This window comes from Anas platyrhynchos, chromosome 21 (assembly GCF_047663525.1).
Source record: "Anas platyrhynchos isolate ZD024472 breed Pekin duck chromosome 21, IASCAAS_PekinDuck_T2T, whole genome shotgun sequence".
In the NCBI taxonomy this organism is placed as follows: domain Eukaryota; kingdom Metazoa; phylum Chordata; class Aves; order Anseriformes; family Anatidae; genus Anas; species Anas platyrhynchos.
The window spans coordinates 10,830,597-10,850,156 of NC_092607.1; the positions used below are offsets into that span (position 1 = coordinate 10,830,597).

Genomic DNA, 19,560 nt, shown 5'->3' on the forward strand with positions numbered 1-19,560 from the left:
GCAGAGGAAAGACACCAGTACATCACAGCCACGCCTCGCAGCAGCAGGACAGGGCTCGGGGTGCTGCCTGTCACCCTCTAGTGACAACTCTGACACAAGCCATCAAACCCAGGAATTTGAAAACACTTCCAGCATGCGCCAGGCAGACAATAGTGCAAACCCAGGAAAGCTACAATAGGGAACCATGAGCTCATGACCCCTCTTCCCCAAGTGGATGAAAATTTAAAGCTTAACTCTCTGAAGCAAGACCTGGAAGCCACAATTAAAAGGGGCACATCTTAAAAACCAGGCTCATTTCCTCCTGAGCCACTGCTCTCGTGTCTGGCTCAGCTCGACCTCCTCTCCTTGGCCTCTGTGCACACACAGCCTGAACAAACCCGCAGAGCACGAGTCCCCCAGAAAACACCTACGTATTTATTTCCTTGCAGCTCTCAAGCATTTCCCAGTTGCTTTAAAACAAGGGATTAATTTCACAATTGGCTAGTAATTTCAAATCATTAGCCAGCTCTAGATTTGACTTCTCAGACTAACTAGTGATTTATAATCAGTTAATTTGAACCCTGCCTCTAAGTGTCTGTCTGTTATATTTCAACAAAAGCCTCTTTAATCTGCTGTGATTTGAGTGGAAGTGGGGGAGGCACGTGGGAGCTCCCCCCGGCACGGACAACACTCCTACTGTACCTCCAAATTCAGGGGCTAACTGGCCAGATAGCAGCTCAGGGGGAAAGGAGAAGGGGGAAGGGAGGGGAGTAGAAATTAGCACAAAGCACAAAGGTCACTAGGATTTTACTACTGGCAGTCCCTTCATTAGCATCCTTCTCAGGATATGCTTCAGTGTTTCTGCTCCAAATTAACAATGAAAGCCTTTCTGGGCTCCCGGCAGCCTGCTGCTTTGGTGACACACTGCGGGCTTAACAACATGCTTCATCACTGCTGCTAATAAATGCAGACTTCCTTACATGCTGTAATTATTCCTACAAATTATAAGCAGTCATGGCCCATTTCACAAATATCTCATAGGTCTTTTGCAGATTCTGGGTTTTGCCTTCTGAGAGTTTTAGCTGAAAAAAAGTAAACAAAATGAATGCCGGGCTAAAGACATCTCTGCTGGGGCAGGAAGCATACGGGGGATTAAGAGTCCATTACGCAGGGGCTTGAAAAGAAAAGCCGCACTCCGAGAGGATCCCAAAAAGCATCCCTGGCAGTCCTCTGTATGGGCTATACAAAGTTAGGTACTCTGACACTAAAAGGGTCTGACAGATAACATCTCTTCCTCCCCTTTTAATACGGTTATTCATGAAACAACAAAAAGTGCTTTTGAATATTCTTCTGGGCAACAGAGGGCACAGCAACTCCTGCGCCACTGCGCTAAAAAAAGTTCTTGGCAGTACAGGTGGACTTGTTCAACCATATTTTATGTATTTCTCTTAAAAATCACAAGGATTGAGCTGGTGACTGCCAGTATAGGCAGCACTACCTGCAGGGCTCAGGAATGGAAAATTTTGTGTCACTTAATGAAATAAATTCATGCCAGAAAATAAAATCGGGCAAAGTTACAATATCATTATTTCCTATTGTTATGCACGTAAACGGCTTTGTGGATGGCTATTCTGAAAACAATGTTAGCTGCTCCAAATTTTTTTCCATTAAAAAAAAAAGCAACCGGAGGAGATCTGCCTTGTATCGATAACCCTCAATTATCCTCCCAACCTCAGCTGGTTTTAGGTAGAGGAAAGAGAGGCCCATTTGAACCAACATGCATTTTTATAACTCTTGTACACACGAGATGCCCTTTTCAGGCAGCAAAGCTAGTTCTGCTTTTCCAGCCCTACTCCTGGACTCTCGTGGATGACATCTCTGCAGCATGTACCATATGTCCCACTAAGAAGGCGCAGGACCAGATGTTTCCTTTGACTCAGGACTCCCATAAAGCAACTTACTTGAATTAGTTTTATTTTGATCTTGGGAATTCTGTAATTCCTTTTTCTTTCTGTGGGGAAACTAGCTCCTAAACATTAGATGTTTTCTCACACATGTTTAAGAAACCAGCTAATAACACAACTGCTTCATTTCCCAATATTGCTCTACTATTAAAATATTTTTGTAATAATAAATTACTGCTTTTATAAATGCATCTAGAAGTGCTTTCTTCCACACACACATAGGTGTATTTAGCATTTACCTCGTTTCCAGTTTGTATTTTCAGAAGTTAATCAGAATAAAGTCAGTGGTTAACAATTATTTTTTTTCCTAAATAAAAGTCTTTATCTCTTATGTTAAATAAGAGTTCTTAAAATTTGCTTGGCACTTGTTTCATTCTTTGCTATGTTCTGAAGATTTCTTTTGTTTTATTTGGGTAATGGACAGAAAGGGAGACAATATAGTGCAAGTATTTTGTTCCAACTTCATCTATGGCCTTTGGAATTACCACAAAATTTGCAGTGTGAGGGATATAATAAAGCAGATTATTTAAAGTATTAAATATATTAGCCAGGAGAGACACCTTCTTCTACTGTGTGAGTACTAAAGTCAAGCTCTCACAATAAATATGCGCAGCTTCTAAGGCATGGTTCAAAATACTTAATTTGGAATTAAAGATTAAGCCACCGGCTTATTAAAACAAGTCAAATACATATGAAAAAACAAAAGGGTGTTTTGGATGTGCTGCAACAAACTTTTGGCTTTTGCAGCTTTATGCTGTATAAACTGTGGAGCAGGACTCAGAGGGTTTGGGAAAATATTGTTTTTATATGGCTGGTAAATGCCAATGATCTGTATCTTAAGTAGCACCCCTCAGTAGGAGGTCTCTTCCCATTGCTTTCTGTAGAGTTTCTCTCTATTATGCAGTGTTACCAGGGAGGGGGAGTGAGAGAGAAGAAAAACAAACCAAGAATTTGCAAGCACAGTTCTAGCTTTCTATCAAGCAGAAAGTCAGCACACAGACTTCTGAACACAAGGAGGCTTGTAGGTTTATGAATAGGGGATTGAAATTTGATTATTTTTTATTACAATCCAAACAGCTGTCTTTTAAATAAAGAGCTTTCTATTAAAAAAAAAAACTTCTGGTTTCAACATTTTGGAACATAAATGGATCATAATGGTAGAAAGAGAAGAAAGGTTCAGGGTGCCTTTTTTTTTTTTCCCTCCTTATGATGTTATGTAAAATAAATGAACACAGAAAATACCTGCTGGCTCTGCATCACGCTGGACTCCAACTAGAGTCACTGGGATTTAGCAACTATATTCAAAATAGAATGTTATCCAAAGAGGATTCTTCCTTCTCTACAAAGAAAGCAGCTGAGTGAAGCTTACAAAGCTGAGCAGGAATTGTGCATCACAAAGCCCCACGCACAGGAGCGATGCTGTGCACTGGAGGCAGCTCCAAGCAGTGAGGTGCAGGCTGGCTGAAGGGCCCTGCCCCAGGGCTCAGCACAGGCAAGCACATCCAGGGGAAACTGAGGATCCCGATCCAGGAAGGCACTCATATCTGTGTTTACCTCCGGCCTTATTCAAAACAGCCTATAAGCTTGTGCTTAAGTCCCCCTGCCTTCATTTAGAGCAGAGAATGTATTTACAGCCCTGAGGTTGCAGTGGGAGGCTGAGGTTGAGGACTGGAAAACTATTCTCCAGTCACCTTAATGGCAGTTTAGTGCAATTACTCAGGGGAAATAAAAATAGCTTGGAGAAAGCTACAGCGATCCATTAGATCCATTATAGCCAATCTCCAAGAACAGCAGTGCTCAGCATCAAGCCTCACCTAATCTCTCCCCTCCTAAGCACTGGCTTTAGAGGTGAAACTATTGTGAGGCTTAGCCCAGCCAGCAACATTTCAGAGAGCTTTTGTGCACCCTTCTGCACTGCCCCTTTGCAGTACAGGGCTGTGCCAAACTCCTGAAGCATGAACTGTGCCATACAAAAAAAACAGGGGGAATGAGTCCTACCTGGAGATTTGTCAGCTGCACTGAAAATTAATGGTTATGTTCAGCTGCTCTCAACTTACCCTAACTTTGGTACTAACTGCTTTTACTTCTGAACCAATGAAGCCCTTGCTCCAAAGCTTGCCCATGTTTTCTTCTGTTCTAATAGGCACAAACATACAAAAATTAACCACCTATCCATCTCTCAACCATGCTACTCCCTTGTTCATAGATGATTCTCAGAGGTGCTAAGGTTTTAATCAGTGAAAAAGTGGAGGCTCAGATCTGAAAAGCTTGACTGCTGGCAGACACTGGATTCAGTGAAAGACAGAAAGTGGCTTTGCTCCCCAAGCCACTAGGCAATCAGAAAATTTTCTGTATTTTTCCTACTCTAGGCTATACTGCTAGCGTCTCATTACTGTTTCTACACCAAATGTGTGTTAAAAACAAAGTGGCTTAAGATTTTCAGCCAGTGCCCAGCTGCCAATCCTCCTTGGTTTCTTTCACAAAATTAGAGAAGTTAAAGGACTGGGGGGAGGGAAATCATTCATGGGAAACGTAATAGCAATATGAAAAGAACTAAAGGAGAGGTCAGGCCCCTTATAGATCACTGAATAGAATCCAGAAGGCAACTCTTTTATATTTTTAAATAGACATAGTACACCCCTCTTGGATGGGGCTTTTGTTGGTTGCCAAGCATTTTAAGTGTTGTAGTAAGAACATGTTATTAAAGGGGGATTTAATATTCAGAAACTCAAATTCCCTAGTTTGGAGTTGTCTCATAATTCCTGGCATGTGAAATATATACAGCCTTAAGCAATTATGCTTAAAAAGCAGGCTTATTCTTAAACACGCAAGTGTTGAAAGCAGCGTAGTTTTAATACATCTAGTTCACTGCATCTTAATTCAGGGGTATAAACTTCTATAACAAAGAAACCAGAAATGCAAAAAAAAAAAAAAAAAAAAAAAAGTTGCTTAAATTCAGTTCATTCCCTTTTTAAAAACAAAACCCTGGCCTCACTGACATTGTCATGGTATTAGCAGCAACTCCATAGTGGGGCAGCATTCAATTTTTCAAATGAGAATTTAAATGTCTTTGTTAGGTGCTACCAAGTTGTAAACAATGGCCAGAGCCAGTGAGCAGACACAGCTGATCTGCAGTCTGGGGACTCTGAATTCCTCACTGCTGGAGGAAGTGGCTAAAGAAGATGCATACAAAAATACATGAGAAGATTACCAATACTAAGGAGCTACCTCAGTTGCTGCTAACAGAAACACACAGAAGATGTAGTAACAGCACACATGCACAAACTCTTTTAGCATTATGCAAGTCCCTGTCAGGTACAGCCCAGAAAGAACTATGAATCTCAATTGGTATTGCATGTTCAGTAAGGGACAGAATGTGTCAGCATGTCAAGCAAGTCGCCCAAATATAACACATGCACTTACAAGCTCCATCAGTATGGAGTACTTGTACTTAACTATGGTTTGCAGTACCTGTGCTGAAAGGGCTTCCCACATAAGACACTGGGACACAGCTCACTTTCACCCCTCATTTGCTGAATCTTCTTTTGCATAAGCATCTTCTGACAATTTCACAGTTTAATTTTTTAGTAAAGTACTTTTGCAAGTAATCTGATGATGTGGATCCTTCTCTCTTTTTTAGGCATACATTTGTTGTTTCCATTAAGGAATATGAAGTGCTACTTTATAGGAATCCTCTGTATATCTGTTTCTCTTCCCCACATGGTGACCAAGCAAAAACACATGAGAGGAAATACAGATGCATTGATACCAAAATGGAAAGGAAAACAGAAAAAAAAAAAGTTCAAACAACATATCTATTATAGCCCCACTCGTTTTCTTCCTACTGTGCTGTTTGCCTCTCCTGCCTTCACCCCGGCACCCTTATGGAGCGCTTCCCTCATGTCACAGCTCTACAGAAGGGAAAACATCAGCTGCTTGGCAATCCTCCCTGCCCAGGGCTGGCTGCGGTGAGCCCCCCACACTGCAAGATGATGCTGGGCAGTTATCTGAAACAAGTAAGCAGTGCAGCAGCCCTGTGCCTCCCCAGCAAAGCCCCCAAAGCCCAGCACCCGCTGCCACCCAGCCCTGGCCATCCCCAGCAGCATGCGACCAAGCAGCAAGCCCCGGCCGTGCTGGAGCCACAGAGCCGACCTCTCGCTGTGAGCTTGCTGTAGATCTGCGAGTTCACTTCCTTGTCGCGCATGTAACATCTGATCTCCTCCGCGGCCTCTCGGATGACGGTAACAGCAAGCACAAATCCCTGAAAAGAGCACGGGGGGGAAGAGAATGGATGAAAAGGCCAGGAAAAAACACATCTGCCTCTAATAAGAGCGATGCATGATATTTATCAGCACCAATGTCAACAATCTGCATTTCCTTATCCTATTTTCTCTTGCTAAATCATTACAGTGATAGGTGGTGCTGTCCAGGACTCCTAACAGCAAATGCACACTAGACCTGCCACTTAAGAAAAACGCAGCTGTGCTTTTCACCTTTACCGTGATGACCTGCCAGCATTTCCCAAGCCTTTGTGCTTCTTTTAAAATGTGAAAATATTTCATTTCACTTCACAGGTGAGAGTAACCACAACTGAAGGAGGTTACACAAGTCCAGTATAAGACTGAATCCCTCAAATCTCAGTTATCTTTCCAAAATAGAACAATTACAGTTAATTTACCTAATTTGGCAAGTTTTTCATATGCTTATATAATCTACGTAAATATTTAACATATCCCAGATTTTTACATATATAAACATATATACACACATGCACACATATAATGTGTCTGTACATTCCTGTGTATGTATTCATACTGGTAAACTGTGTGCATGTATAAGCACCTTAAACACACCGAGATGAAATACTCATTGTATAATTACCTATTTAGCTAATTAGGGATTTAGTCCTAGTTTTCTGTGGAAGTCATTTCCTCATGTCACAAGGAAAATGCCCACATCGCTCCCTTCACTATAAAAAAATCAACTTAATGCAAAATAATTTTTTATGAGACTAGTAGCATGAAGTTATTTTTATTAGATACTGTTCAGCTTGGACTCAAAAAAAGTGAAAACATATCTGTACAGAAGAAATATAAACTTTTTACAGCCTGTATTATACAAAATTGCAACCATGAACTCATTATCTGTCAATAGCATGTGTGTTGCTCTTTTAATAATATTCGAGAAAATGTTTGTAAACATCAAACTATGCAAACAGAAGATTTGGCCAATGGGCTGGAATTTCCAACTTTAACTTCATTTTTAGAAAGAACAGCTGTGCACACACCTCCAAAAAAAGTTGTGTACAGGTTTTTAAGTCAGGCACAAAGAACTTGTGACCCTGAACTCCACAACCATTTCAGGAAAGCCTTGCTGCATATCGTTGCTAGCAACACTACCCAAAACAGTATGAATTCAAATTCTCACTTTTTTTTTATTTTTAAATAAAAGAACACAATGAAGGATGACCTGAAAGCTACTGAGAGTTCAAGAGAGCAGTTTCTGTAATTAATAAAGGGGCTGAGATACACTTCACCTGCTCGTACAGTCCTATAATAAAACTAAATTTCATTAGTTCTAGTATATTCATAGCGTCAAAATCTTTTTTTTTTCTCTTACCAAGATCAGAGAAAAATACAGTTAATTGTGAAACGTGAAGCTGTATTTTTTGGCACTTTTTAAAAATGCAGAAACAAATAAAGAAGATCTAAGCATGCAAATGACCCTTCAAAAAGGCTTTATATTTGTCTTAACTATATCTCTTTCCCTTATGGCCTTAAAATGAAATTTAAATATTATTCCCCTAGCCTTTCAGCTTCATCTATAGCCTTTGAAGAGCATGTATGAGTTTGGGAACAGACAATATTTATCAACTGGGAGGGAAAGTTCCTACAACAAATATAAGACAACATTTCTGCCATACAAAGAACAATAAGGATCACATGTGTAATAAGTCAGATTTTTCTGCAAACCTGCCTGGTTTCCTTAACAAGAACTGCATGTGTTCTTGAGTCACACGGAAGGCATTTAATTATTTTTTTTTAATGCAGGTATTCAGTGCTGCTTTCACAAACACTGAAACTAAGAAGCCAAGAATTCAGTCTTTTCAGAGAAGCATTTCACCCTACAGTTCAGTAGCACCAGCATGTTTTGCACCACCATAGTAGTTCTCTCATTATGGTAAGCAACAAATTGAGAAAATGAGCATTTCTCTTCCACGTGCAAACTGCATTTGTGTGCTTACCTAGAAATTCCTATTTGTTTTTGTTTTTTTTTTTTTTTAAAAAAAAAGTATTGGCTATTTTCAGCTTATGTTTTAGCTACCTAAAGAGTCTTCAAATAATAACCTCAAAATATTCCCACATGTTCAGTCTCACTATGCCATCACATATGTCATCCTATCCCCAGAACTCATACTAGCAGCCAGTAATGAACAAAGACCTTTCTTATGCTGCTTTCTGGCAACTCATATGCCAAACTCTAATTGCTCACCTGGCACAGACAATTCGCAGCTGCCTATACAAAACCCAGAAAGGGAGCTCCTGTGTACTTTATTTATAGGACAGGATCTTGGGAAAGTCGTGTTGAATTCATACTGCAAATGAAATTCTAAGCACATGCTTGAGAGAGAATTCAGTGAGCTCCAGGCTTTGATACAAACAGTTCTAGAAGCAATGTCCTGAAGTTGCCCTTTTACTTCTTTCTGACTTTTGCCAGGGATTTCACTCTATTGGAAGTCTGAAAGGCAAGAAAATTTTTCTTTGCCCCTCCTCATCCTGACTCAGTTGAGCCATGGATTTTTACCACCACCATTTCACAAAAGAGCAAACAAGTAGTGCCTTAAAACACTCTGCTTTTATAATCAACTTCCAGTTGATTTTATATCATTTCTTTAAAGTAAAAAAGATGCCTATCCTTGGAGGTTTTCAAAACTCAGCTAGATGAGTTAAACCAACCTAAGTTTAAAGATAGCCCTGCTTTGAGCAGGCAGTTGGACTAGACATCTCTGAATCAAAATTGTTCTATAACACTATAAGGCTGAAGTGCAGCAAAAAGATATTTACATAAATAAATAAACAGTAGTTTAACTAGGATAAAAGCTGAAGAAAAAATATACAGCTACCTATACTTAAGCATTTACACAGTTTTCATTGGCTCGTACAGTACATTTTAGAAATCTAACAAGCCCACAGAACTATTCCTCATTACATCCTTTGACAGCACTGGAGTTTGTGCTTCAAAGCTGATTATTACTGATTTCCTCTGAACGCAAGTGAAACATATAGCTATCAAAAGAAAAGGGTAAATGGTTGCAGGAAGGAAAGAGTATCTGCACCTTGAGGAAGTATGAGGCTGTACAAGTATGCTTATATATATATTTTTATATGGCTTTTATATGAAAGAGACAACAAACAAGGTGAAGGCATAGTCCTCTCTCATCCGGGTCTTACCTTTACAAAATGAAGTTTAAAGCCAAAACAGGCATCTATCCTACAATATGTACAAGAAAAGCTTGAAAGAGTAAGCTCACAACATGATTTGAAGTGTAGACTTACACCCTAGAAAAAATGCAGCAAAAGAAATTGAGTCAAACACTAAAACTTTCTGGAATAAATAAACCTTAAATTACCTACCAGAGGAACCCAGTATGTGTAAAGTGCACCAAGCCTCATTTCAACGACAAATTGAGAGCAGGCCAACAGCAAGAAGTAAAGGTTGAAGAAGTATTTGAACTGGTTAAATAACACCTTAAAAAAAAAAAAAAAAAGGAGGAAATAAGACATTAATGGAGTTCAGAAGTTACCCAAATTGAACCAACAATCTGAAACATTTTTGCTTGCTCCTCTGGTGTCTAAATGCTCACTTACAGTAGTCTGGAAATTCATTGCTAAAGATCAACTTACTCTGCCTGTTGGATAACACTGCCACGTAGCTGGGCCTAAACCTTTAACACAAATAAATCATTTTGCTTTGAATTTAAACTTTTAACAATCCCCACTCTGCAAAGGGATGCTCACAATAAACAGGAACATAACCAGCTACAGGATTTTGTTTGCAAAATCACACTGTAGACATTAGAGGAACCCAGCTAACTCAGAAAACTTGACAGTGGTTCATTTTCTTACCCAACCAGTCAGTAACTGACTTCTGATTATAAAATCAGTGGGAACCTGACTTGTTTCTCCTGCTGCCCCCAGAAGAATGCATAGGATGGATAATTCAGCCGCTCCTCCCAGGAAGAGTGGACACCAAGGAGCTGCTGCCCATCCTGCGAACCCAGGCCCCTTTCTCATCAGCAGCAGGGCCTTGTTGCAGGGGGAGAAGTGAAGTCCTCCTCACCACTTCATCCCACCAGGCGTGGGTCTGTCCTGCTGCAGCTGCCTGCAGCCTTTGCAGGAGGCCCACCAAATGCAACGTGAACATTATTCATTTCCTCCAGCTCCAGGTTCTGCACTTCCCTTCTGCAGAAGTGCTGAAATCAGGCACTGCATTGGGGTGGGATGAGAAGCAACTTTCTTCACACTTACCCCAGGGAGAAACGTAAAAAAGTTGTATTTCTGATTGTTGATAACATTGCGAGGGTATCGCTGGTCTCTCTTCTCTGGATGGCCAAGCCAAACCGTACGAGGCCTTGGGTCTCTTCTCCCGCAGCATCTTAGGCATTCGCAACACCTATGGGAGGAACATCTAACTTTAAATCAAGAAGTAAATCTTTAATCCTGACTTGCACACACACACCCCAGACCCCCTCCACCAGCTGGGAAGAACATCTGAGGATTGCTCCTTGATCCACCACCAGCCACCTCTCATCTGCCAGGTATCCACCATGTTACGAGCATCTTCAAACCAAGAGCTTGACTCCTTGCCAGCCAGAGGCCTTGCAGACCTGCCTCACAGCTCACTGGGCCACAAGCCAACACCTCAGGCAGGGCTGGTGCTGGTACTGAAACAAAACACGGCCACAGAGCCACGCAGGCCCCAGTGCCACGCTCACTGTTCAAAATGGCAGCACTACAACCTCCCAAACCCCGAAAGAATCATTGTTCTGTTGTCACTGTTTCACACTGAAAGCCAATCTCTTCCTGATCCCTCTTGTTGTTTTTTTTCCCCTCTATTTAAAAGTAGTCCTGTTGGATTTCATAGACATTTGGGAAGGCTACCACCCGCCAAACTGTGAACTAATTGCTTCAGAGCTCTTGCAAAAAGTCTTTCCAGAAAACACTGCTAAGATCTGTCTTGGTTCACGGCACTCTAATACAGAATTTTAGCTAAATACACACCTAACTAAATGAAAAAGTAAAGAACTATTTAAGCAAGAACACAAAGTATTCAGCTCTTGAAGTTACTGTCTTGCCAGAAAGATGCACGCAGCATGAGGAACAGTTTACAATTTACCACACAGAACGTGGTTTTCTACGAGAATAGCTTTTTGTTTGTTTGTCCGTAACTGCTGGATACAAATAGAGAAAGAAATGTTATCAGTTAAATAATTTCCTTCAGTCTATAGGGTAATGAAAGTCAACTTTGCTTCCAGACATAAAGAACAGGTTCCCTCATGTGTTTCATACACGGGTATTAACCTCACAAGGCTGACTTGCAGGAGAATTTCCTCGCAAGCTTTTAAAACCATACAAAAGATATATTTTTTTCCATAATCAAAGTCCATTAACATTTTTCCGTTTCAGGAAGAGTAGCAGATGAGCCCTGAAGAGGTGGGCTCTTTAGCCTGGCCAACCTAGGCCATTTGCATAGAGCTGCCAGCAGACATAGGAAGGACACTTTTCTCACTCAAGCAGCTCTCAGACACATGCAGATAGGACTGCAGAGCACTACAGAGCACGCATATTGGTGCTGAGAAATCACAAATTTTGGATGGTGCTGAATAGTTGCTTACCAGCTCCAGGTAAGCAAAACCCTCAATACCTGAGGACTTCACAAACTGTTCATTTGCTGAAGAGAAAATGCAGGAAAATCTGACAAAAATAAACACAGTGGGTAATGCAAACAGCTCAAAAAAACTAATAGTAACGATCACCTAGATCAAATTACTGGAATAAAACAATTGGAGATGCTTTGATGTTTGAGTATCTAGAAGATGTATCTGACTTCCTATGGACTTGCAGCACCACTGCTGCTATCTCTGCTTACCTTTAGCAGGGACATTGCCTAGAATTTGTAATATTTCTCTGTGGACTTCCACCCCTGACAATCTGTAGTACCATAACAGGTAGTACCATAAAAAAGTAGGAAACACCAGTAGCCCAAATATAGCCCACTTCTGAAAGTTACACTTGCTCCTGAAGCTATTGATTTTTGTCAAATCCACAAACTTTTTTCTTGTTAAGAAAACTAAAGAGAAAATCCTTCCCCACATGACTGTGTATAATACCCACACCAGAAAAGCTGTCGCCAACATAGGACAAACAGTAAAGCTGATGTTAAACACTCCAATTCACAAACTCTACACCAGCAATATATTTTAGTAGCTTGGTAACTTTTAATTGCAGTTCCCTTTTGTGTTTGCAAATAAAGAGCTAAAATGAACAGTCGCTTTAAGAGTAACTTGTATTCCAATTTTAAATGAAAATAGTGAAAATGGTTGTGTTTGGATTGCAATAGAAAATTGATATGCTCTATAGAAAGAAAGTATTTTGCCTTTTTTCATGATGGAGAAAACCACAGAAGATTAGCCTTGATTTCATGTTTTAACTACTGTGAATTTAGAATGACCCCTATGATAAAGCTCCAAACAAGGGGCTTTGCCCAAGGGAGCAAACCTGGTGTTCACACACCCGGTTTCATCAGACGTGCTTCCCAGCTACAGAGGGAGTTGCTCAGCCCTTCCAGTCAGACATCTGAAACCAGTTACCTTTGTTTATTTTTTAGGTTGGGCCTCTTGTCAGGATCCTACTGAACAGCAGAAAGAGCTAGGCACCTATATTGTAATATTCACTATAGGATAAGGCTTTGGCAGGATACTTCTATAGTTTAACAGATAATTTACTTGTGCTGTTAATTTTTACAATGTAACATTCATCTGTAAGCTCAAAAAAAAAAAAAATCTAAATATTAGGACAGATTTTCAAGCCAATATTTAAGACTCCAAAGCAGACTTCCAGACATTTTAAAAAGTTCTATGACTTATCAGCCTATTTCATCATGAATGTAAAATAAAATGGCAAATGAACCCACAAACTAAACAGAACGTTTTACCTTTAAAAGAATGTGCTCCACCCAGCTGTTTACATACAATTCCAATGCTCCTCATCTTTTCCAAGTAACTATGGATTCAATACTTTGAAAACTAACACCTAGCACTGCAAAACTGCTTCCAATTGTGCTTTCCCAAATGAGATCGCAGCCAAGACTGACAGCACCTGTGAAGGTATGGAAGTACAAAGCAATTTCACAGAAGTGAAATAACCCAAAATTTAGCACATGTTCTGCAATCAAAGCCATGACCTCTCACAGCATTCCCACCACAGAAAAACCTGTTGCTGGAGGAATTTTAATTTCCAAATGATGTGTTACTATAAGGTTTGAGAATCAGTCTAAAAATAACGCAGTTCTAAGTGTAAACAAGAAAGGGCATGGGAGAATCTGCTGTGTAAAGTAACAGTTTTGTGAAATTACTCCCTGGCTAGAGTCACAGTTTTCACAACCTCCTGAATTACAGGGAAAGCAAACCAAAAACATAATTAGACAAACAAAAGAAAAACTTCCTGCCTAACAAGTTTCTGAAGGCGATTATCAGTAGTATCAATGCTCCAGCAAAGAATATCCAGCATTTCTACCACAAAATCTTCTTTGTAGCCTTTTAACACATGGTTTCTTTGCAACATAAATTTGTCAAAAAAAAAAAAAAATCCAGCCAATGGAACACAATACTACACCCAGCAATAACAAAGTCGCATTTTGCAACAACTGCAGGGAGGTTTATCAGCAAGCCCAGGAATCCCGCTACGTCACTGCCTCACAGTGCTGAGCTGGGAACTTGTACACCCGCAGCTGAAAACCCTGGCAGTACAAATGCTGATCTTTATCTCATATATTAAAGAAGATCCCCAAAGATAAATATGTTTTCATTTTTTTAAAATGAAAGCATCTTGTCAACCCCAGTGCTGGCATTTAACTTTTGCCTATTCCCTTTGTTTTCCCCTTTTGTCCCACCAACCGCCTGCATTCTGCCCGTGTTTTGCTGAGCGGGCAGAGCAGAAAGCCACAGCCCGAAGCTGGGGCTGGCAGGACCGCTGGTGGTGCCAGCTATCTGCACATTAATTGTGCAAGTGCCAGCCCACAGCCTGTTGCAATGTTAGAAATGGAGCTCTTGGCAAGGATACGTCTCAAGAACAGAACAAGGTGCTCATTCTTACAGACTGATGCTTATCTCCCTAGCCTAAAAGATATTCAAGGGTCATCATTTTATTTATTTTTAACTCTTCGATGATGTCTTAAACTTCATTAACGAAGAATACATATTTAAGCTCATTATTTCTGACTGAAAATCCTCCATACACCATCTGTGTTCCTTACAAACTGCATTATGCAAACAGGAGTGGCTGCACTGGCAGTTTGTGTTTTAACAGACTAATGGCAGGTTTCATCAACCTTCATCAATAATGTCACGTGCAGGCAGGACAATTTCACCCCCCAAACCCTTTTTGTCTTACACGTGCTGATGTTACAAAGTGAATAAACTCCAGTTTTTCATGGGCACTTTTATTACTGCACTGGGCTGTGTTGGCAGAGCACATGGGGTGACAGCACAGTGCTCACCCCTGCTGCACCACTGCTGCGCGTGCACAGCCACCCAAGCAAAAACTCCAAAGCTGCTGAGGGCTTGCACCAGGGAAAAGATGGCCACACTACGGGTGCACAGTCCTCAACACGAAACTTGGGATACCCACGTGCTTAGATGACAGAACAGGGTTCCTATCCATGAAACAACTCATACCAAGTGAAAAATGGAAAAAAGATGCAGAAGACTGATGGTGAACTTCCTAACAAACATTTCAGGCAGTCTACTCAGTACTACCCCTAAGGAGAAGAAGGGGAAGAGTAAACTTAACCTCAAAAAACAAACAAACAAACAAAAAACCACATTGTTTCTGGTGTCCAACTGAATGGATTTGTTAATCAAGTACTCTGGGCCTCTGGGCACACACAAACAAATACACAAAGGTACTTTAAGATTATCTTGGTACTCATTAAATAAGAAGCCCTTTAAATTGGGGCTGTCAGCTTTTCTACCTGGCTTACGTGTTCTTCCTTTTAATAATTTTATTGTCCATGCATAGCTCTGTGATCTGCCATTTCTCTGGACACCATCCCTATTTTGGGGTATCAAGCTTAAGGCCCTATCCTATGAGGGAAGGGGCTGCTCAGGCCATCACGTTACTCCCCAGTTTGTGTTCAGGGCAATGTCAGTGTCACTGCAGGAAGCTGGCTGTTTCTCGTAGGAGACAATTATCTGCATTATTAGGAATAATAAAATATTTTTCCAGCAGGAAGTCAAGGGACTATATCCTTGAAAAGAGAGAAAGATTTTATTAAAGAACAGCTTACATCATTCCCTCACTGCTGCTCAGAGATGCTGATAAAATTAGCATGCACTTTCCAGGAATAGGAATCACAAAGTTACAGAAATGTGAGCAATTTTCTATAAAAGTTTAGGAATACGCATTTCTAAACATTTCTAAACATTTCTCCTACTCTGGATTGCAACTGAGGTATGGGAGAACACTATTGTAAGAGCTCCCGAAGTGTGGCAAATTAACAAACCACTGCATACCATGAACTTTATAAATGAGTATCTTACGGAAATAACATGAAAAAGCGTATGAAGGCAGCTTATATGGGGAAGTTTATACAGCATCGTGCCATTCACATTCTAAATCACAACTTGAGAAACAGCAAAACACTCTAAAGTCACCAAAATCGTTCAAAAGCATCTCTTTTTTGATGCGAGCTGCATCCTGAACTTTGAGTCCTATAGGTGATACGGCTTTTAATCTGCACAGGGATCTGAATGAACGTGAGCTGGTAAAGATCAGAAAGGTTTACTGTGTATTTTACATGGGAGTATATTTGGTTACAAGAATGCATTCTTAGCAATGATGTAAGAAACAGTAATATGACAGATTGACTGTCAGCTGCCCAACTAAAAGCAACTACCAAGAGGCAGTTTGTATTTATAAATGTAGCACGTCTGATAAAGAAATATATTAGGGAAAACATGAAAAATGCTTATGAAAGAAAAAAATAATGAAAAAAGTGCCACATTTTCTTAATACAGTGATGGGTTTTGGTCAAATTACTGCTGAAGTTCTTCCATGCATTCAGTCATTCCTACAACAGCATTCACATTTCTCAGATGATGCTTCTACGTTTCCCACAGGCAGTGCTGTTAATCCCCTGGCACCTTTAATCCACAAACCCATCTCCTACATTTCATTATTGTAAAAGCATATGAAGAATTATCCATTAATTTAAAAGACAAAAAAAAATCAGAGCAGTGCATGACCACCTTGCCTCTTTACACACCTCCACATTACCCAACGGGCGGGTACCCTGTCTCGGGGCATCTCTGCAGCTCCCCCCGACTGCTTGCAGCCAGCCTGGCCCTGCCCTGGCACACCCACACGCAGGCAGGTGGCTGCCAGGAGCTCCCGTCTCTCTCTGTTGACTTTGAAATGGAATTTGCCATTTTAAACAGACCAGGAGAGCCCACAGGCACGTACTGGAAAGCTCCTCCTTCCCTGTCCTTCCCCCCGTGTTTCTGGATCGAGGCCTTTTTCCATTGCAGAGGCAGCGTGAGCACAGCAGTTTGCTGGTTTCAAAAAAAAGCCTCGCAGGATTGTGGACTGAGACCATAAGCTATTTAGGGAAAAACTTGTGTCATGCACTGAACAGAGCATCTGGGGTGCTTCAGGAACTTGCAGCTCACTTCCCGTCAGAGTGCAGCCCCTGAGAAGCTCAGGCTCCCATGCCACAGCACCAGCAGTCCCATTAGTTAATGCTATCCTTCCTTCCTAATTGGCACACACTTCAGAGTGGTTTTCAGAGTGCTGCAAAGCATTTGGATGAATACAGCTGAATTCAAGGAGAACACAGAGCACACAGGCTTTGATTGTGGCCAGGAAGACCCACATTAAAGTTATGCTCAGGAACAGATAACCACTACTCCCACTGGTTTATAAAGCACATGCTTTCTCTCTTTGACACAGATCTCAGCTGTCTGGACCATTATTCATCTCTGCAAGGCTACTGTGGGAGTTCCTCTCTGGCTTCTCTTCAAAGTACGCTAGAGACTGAGGCTGTAATCAAAGCTGTGCTTGGATGACACCTGCCCCTGGCTGCCTACGGGAGAATTAGGCATTTATTTCTGTTTTGCTAACATACACAAGGATTTCTATGAAGCCATTCAGTACAGGAAGAGAAATCTGTTTCCCACTCCAGAAGACCAAGCTGACAAAATCTGCCCAAGAACTTGTCCCCATTGGGGGAAAAATAGACACTCTATAAACTGCAGTTGGGGCTATATAAAGGTGAAGCCTTTCTAGGCTTGGTTACCACTGGGTTTTCATACGTATAAACGAAGGTGACTTTCAAGTGTCTTTGTTTGTGTTTTCCTCAGAGGAAACGGAAGTAAGAAGGTCTCGATTATGGCTTACGGCTCCCAGGACTCCATCCTGGATCTGACCACACGACCTTTTCCAGCTTGCTGGCTGATTCCTCCTTCAGTTGCTAACAGTATTTTGGATTTGCCTCACCTCAATGCAATCCACTCTATCATCCAGAATTACTGACCTATCACAGCCTCCTGATCAGTAAAACAAGACAGCAGTTCCCAGGATGCAATCACATCCCCAAACAGTTACAGCACCGAACAGAAAACCAAATCCCAGTTACTCAGACTGCTAGTAAGAAAAATCCCACGTTCATCTTCCTTCACAACTTCATGCTGCCAAGATTTCTCACTAGCACAGGAAGCATCACCTCTGTGACTGCTCACCAGGTAAGGTCCATAACCAGTGAGCTGCAGCTTAGGTCAGATGAGGGTTATTTCGGTCAGACACTGCTAACAGGGGCTTGCTGGAGCTTGGAGCACTTTCTGAAACCAATGATTCAAGAACCTTTGAGAAATTTCTCTGGCGGCTGCCTGCTCTCGCTGATCCCTTTCAATCACATTGCCAAATTGAATGCCACGGTGGCTGCACCTTGTGGAACCTGTCCAGCCGTGCATGCTACACAGCAGCTGGGGAATTATTTGCTGCATCACACATACCTCCCAGCTCAGCCTAGGCTGATGTGGCAACATCCGTGCCAGCTAATAGAAACAACGTTGATAACAAGGAATAATTCAAATAATCTACAGAGAACAACTTCAATCAAAGGAACCCCAATAAAAACCATCAACCAACAAAAAATAAACAACGGAAAAAGTAACAATTTCCTCTTGTTCTGACAGGCGTGATTTCCCTGGAGATTTTGCTTTATTTTCCCATCACTCACATTTAGAAGCACACACGTCCAAGGCCTGCACAGCAATTCCTGACAGCCAGGTAACTCGGCACCCCGCACGCTCTGCTGCGTACAAACCAACCTGTCTGGCAGAGGGGCCATTTCCTACGCAAACAGCGTTCGAGGCTCATTCCTCCTATTTAGCTTCCTGGCTGGAAATATCAGTACCAACACCCTAGGAAGGTGCTGGGAAGGAAATATCAGTACCAACACCCAGAGGCATCTCCAGGAACACATCCCACATGCAGAACGCTGCAACACCACCGAGCAGGCACATTGTATTGCTGTCACGGATACAGTTAAAGCCTGTTTAGCCCCAGACCTTTGTCACAGATCCACAAACACTGTTGCTGGGCCAACATTATCCCCAGGCAGAGGCCGCGGGCTGGGGCAGCAGCACCATTCCCTCCCCAGCCTCAATTCCCCACCCGGCGGGGATGCAGCGGGGGGACACGGGGACCCCCGGGGGCTCTCGCTGCCGCCCAGCACCGCTTTGTGTCCGGGCTCTGATTGCTGCAGCAGCTCGGGGATGGGGATAGGGATGGGATGGGGATGGGATGGGGGTAGGGGCAGGCCAGGCAGCTGCCTCCCCACGCAGGGACCGGCCGCGCTCCCACAGCCCCAGCAGGAGCCTTCCCTCCGCCGGGCGTGCCGCGGCAATGGCGTCAGGAGCAACCTGTCAGCGCCTCCTCCTCATCCTCCTCATCTTCCTCATCCTCACCTCCTCCTCCGGGCTCAGACCGGGGCGCGGCGCCCCCCAACCCACACCCCGAGCACAGGCTGCGGGCGAGGGGGGAGGATGAAGGCAGCGGGCAGGAGGAGGATGAGGGCGGGGGGGATGAAGGCAGCGGGCAGGAAGGGATGAAGGAGAAGGCGGGGGGGATGAAGGCAGCCCAGCAGCCGCCCCCGGGGTGCGCTCACCCGCCGCGGTGCTTGCTGTCCATCCGCTTCTTCTGCCGGACGGGCTGCAGCGGGATGTTGTCGGTCATGGCCGCGGCCGGCGGGGCGGAGCGGGGCGGGATGCGCTTCCCAGCAGCGCCTCGCTCGGCTCGGCACGGCTCGGCCGGGCTCGGCTCGGCTCGCCGAGGGGCCG

The 19,560-nt window shown here is 42.6% G+C and overlaps 1 protein-coding gene across 3 annotated transcripts in view; it reads right to left on the minus strand.

Annotated features, from left to right (window-relative positions):
• ATP9A (ATPase phospholipid transporting 9A (putative)) overlaps nucleotides 1-19,560 on the minus strand; it is a 61,828-nt gene extending 42,268 nt beyond the window's left edge. Inside the window, exons 1-4 of one of the 3 annotated variants that reach the window (XM_027442931.3) lie at nucleotides 19,389-19,560; nucleotides 10,472-10,616; nucleotides 9,578-9,691; nucleotides 6,096-6,204 (exon numbers count right to left, since the gene is read on the minus strand). In XM_027442931.3, coding sequence (XP_027298732.1) covers nucleotides 6,096-6,204; nucleotides 9,578-9,691; nucleotides 10,472-10,616; nucleotides 19,389-19,456 — 436 coding nt within the window. In that variant the 5' untranslated portion in view covers nucleotides 19,457-19,560. Of the gene's footprint in view, nucleotides 1-6,095; nucleotides 6,205-9,394; nucleotides 9,517-9,577; nucleotides 9,692-10,471; nucleotides 10,617-19,388 lie in introns of those variants that run through there. The other 2 variants (XM_072026593.1, XM_038166319.2) reach the window with 2 other exon arrangements.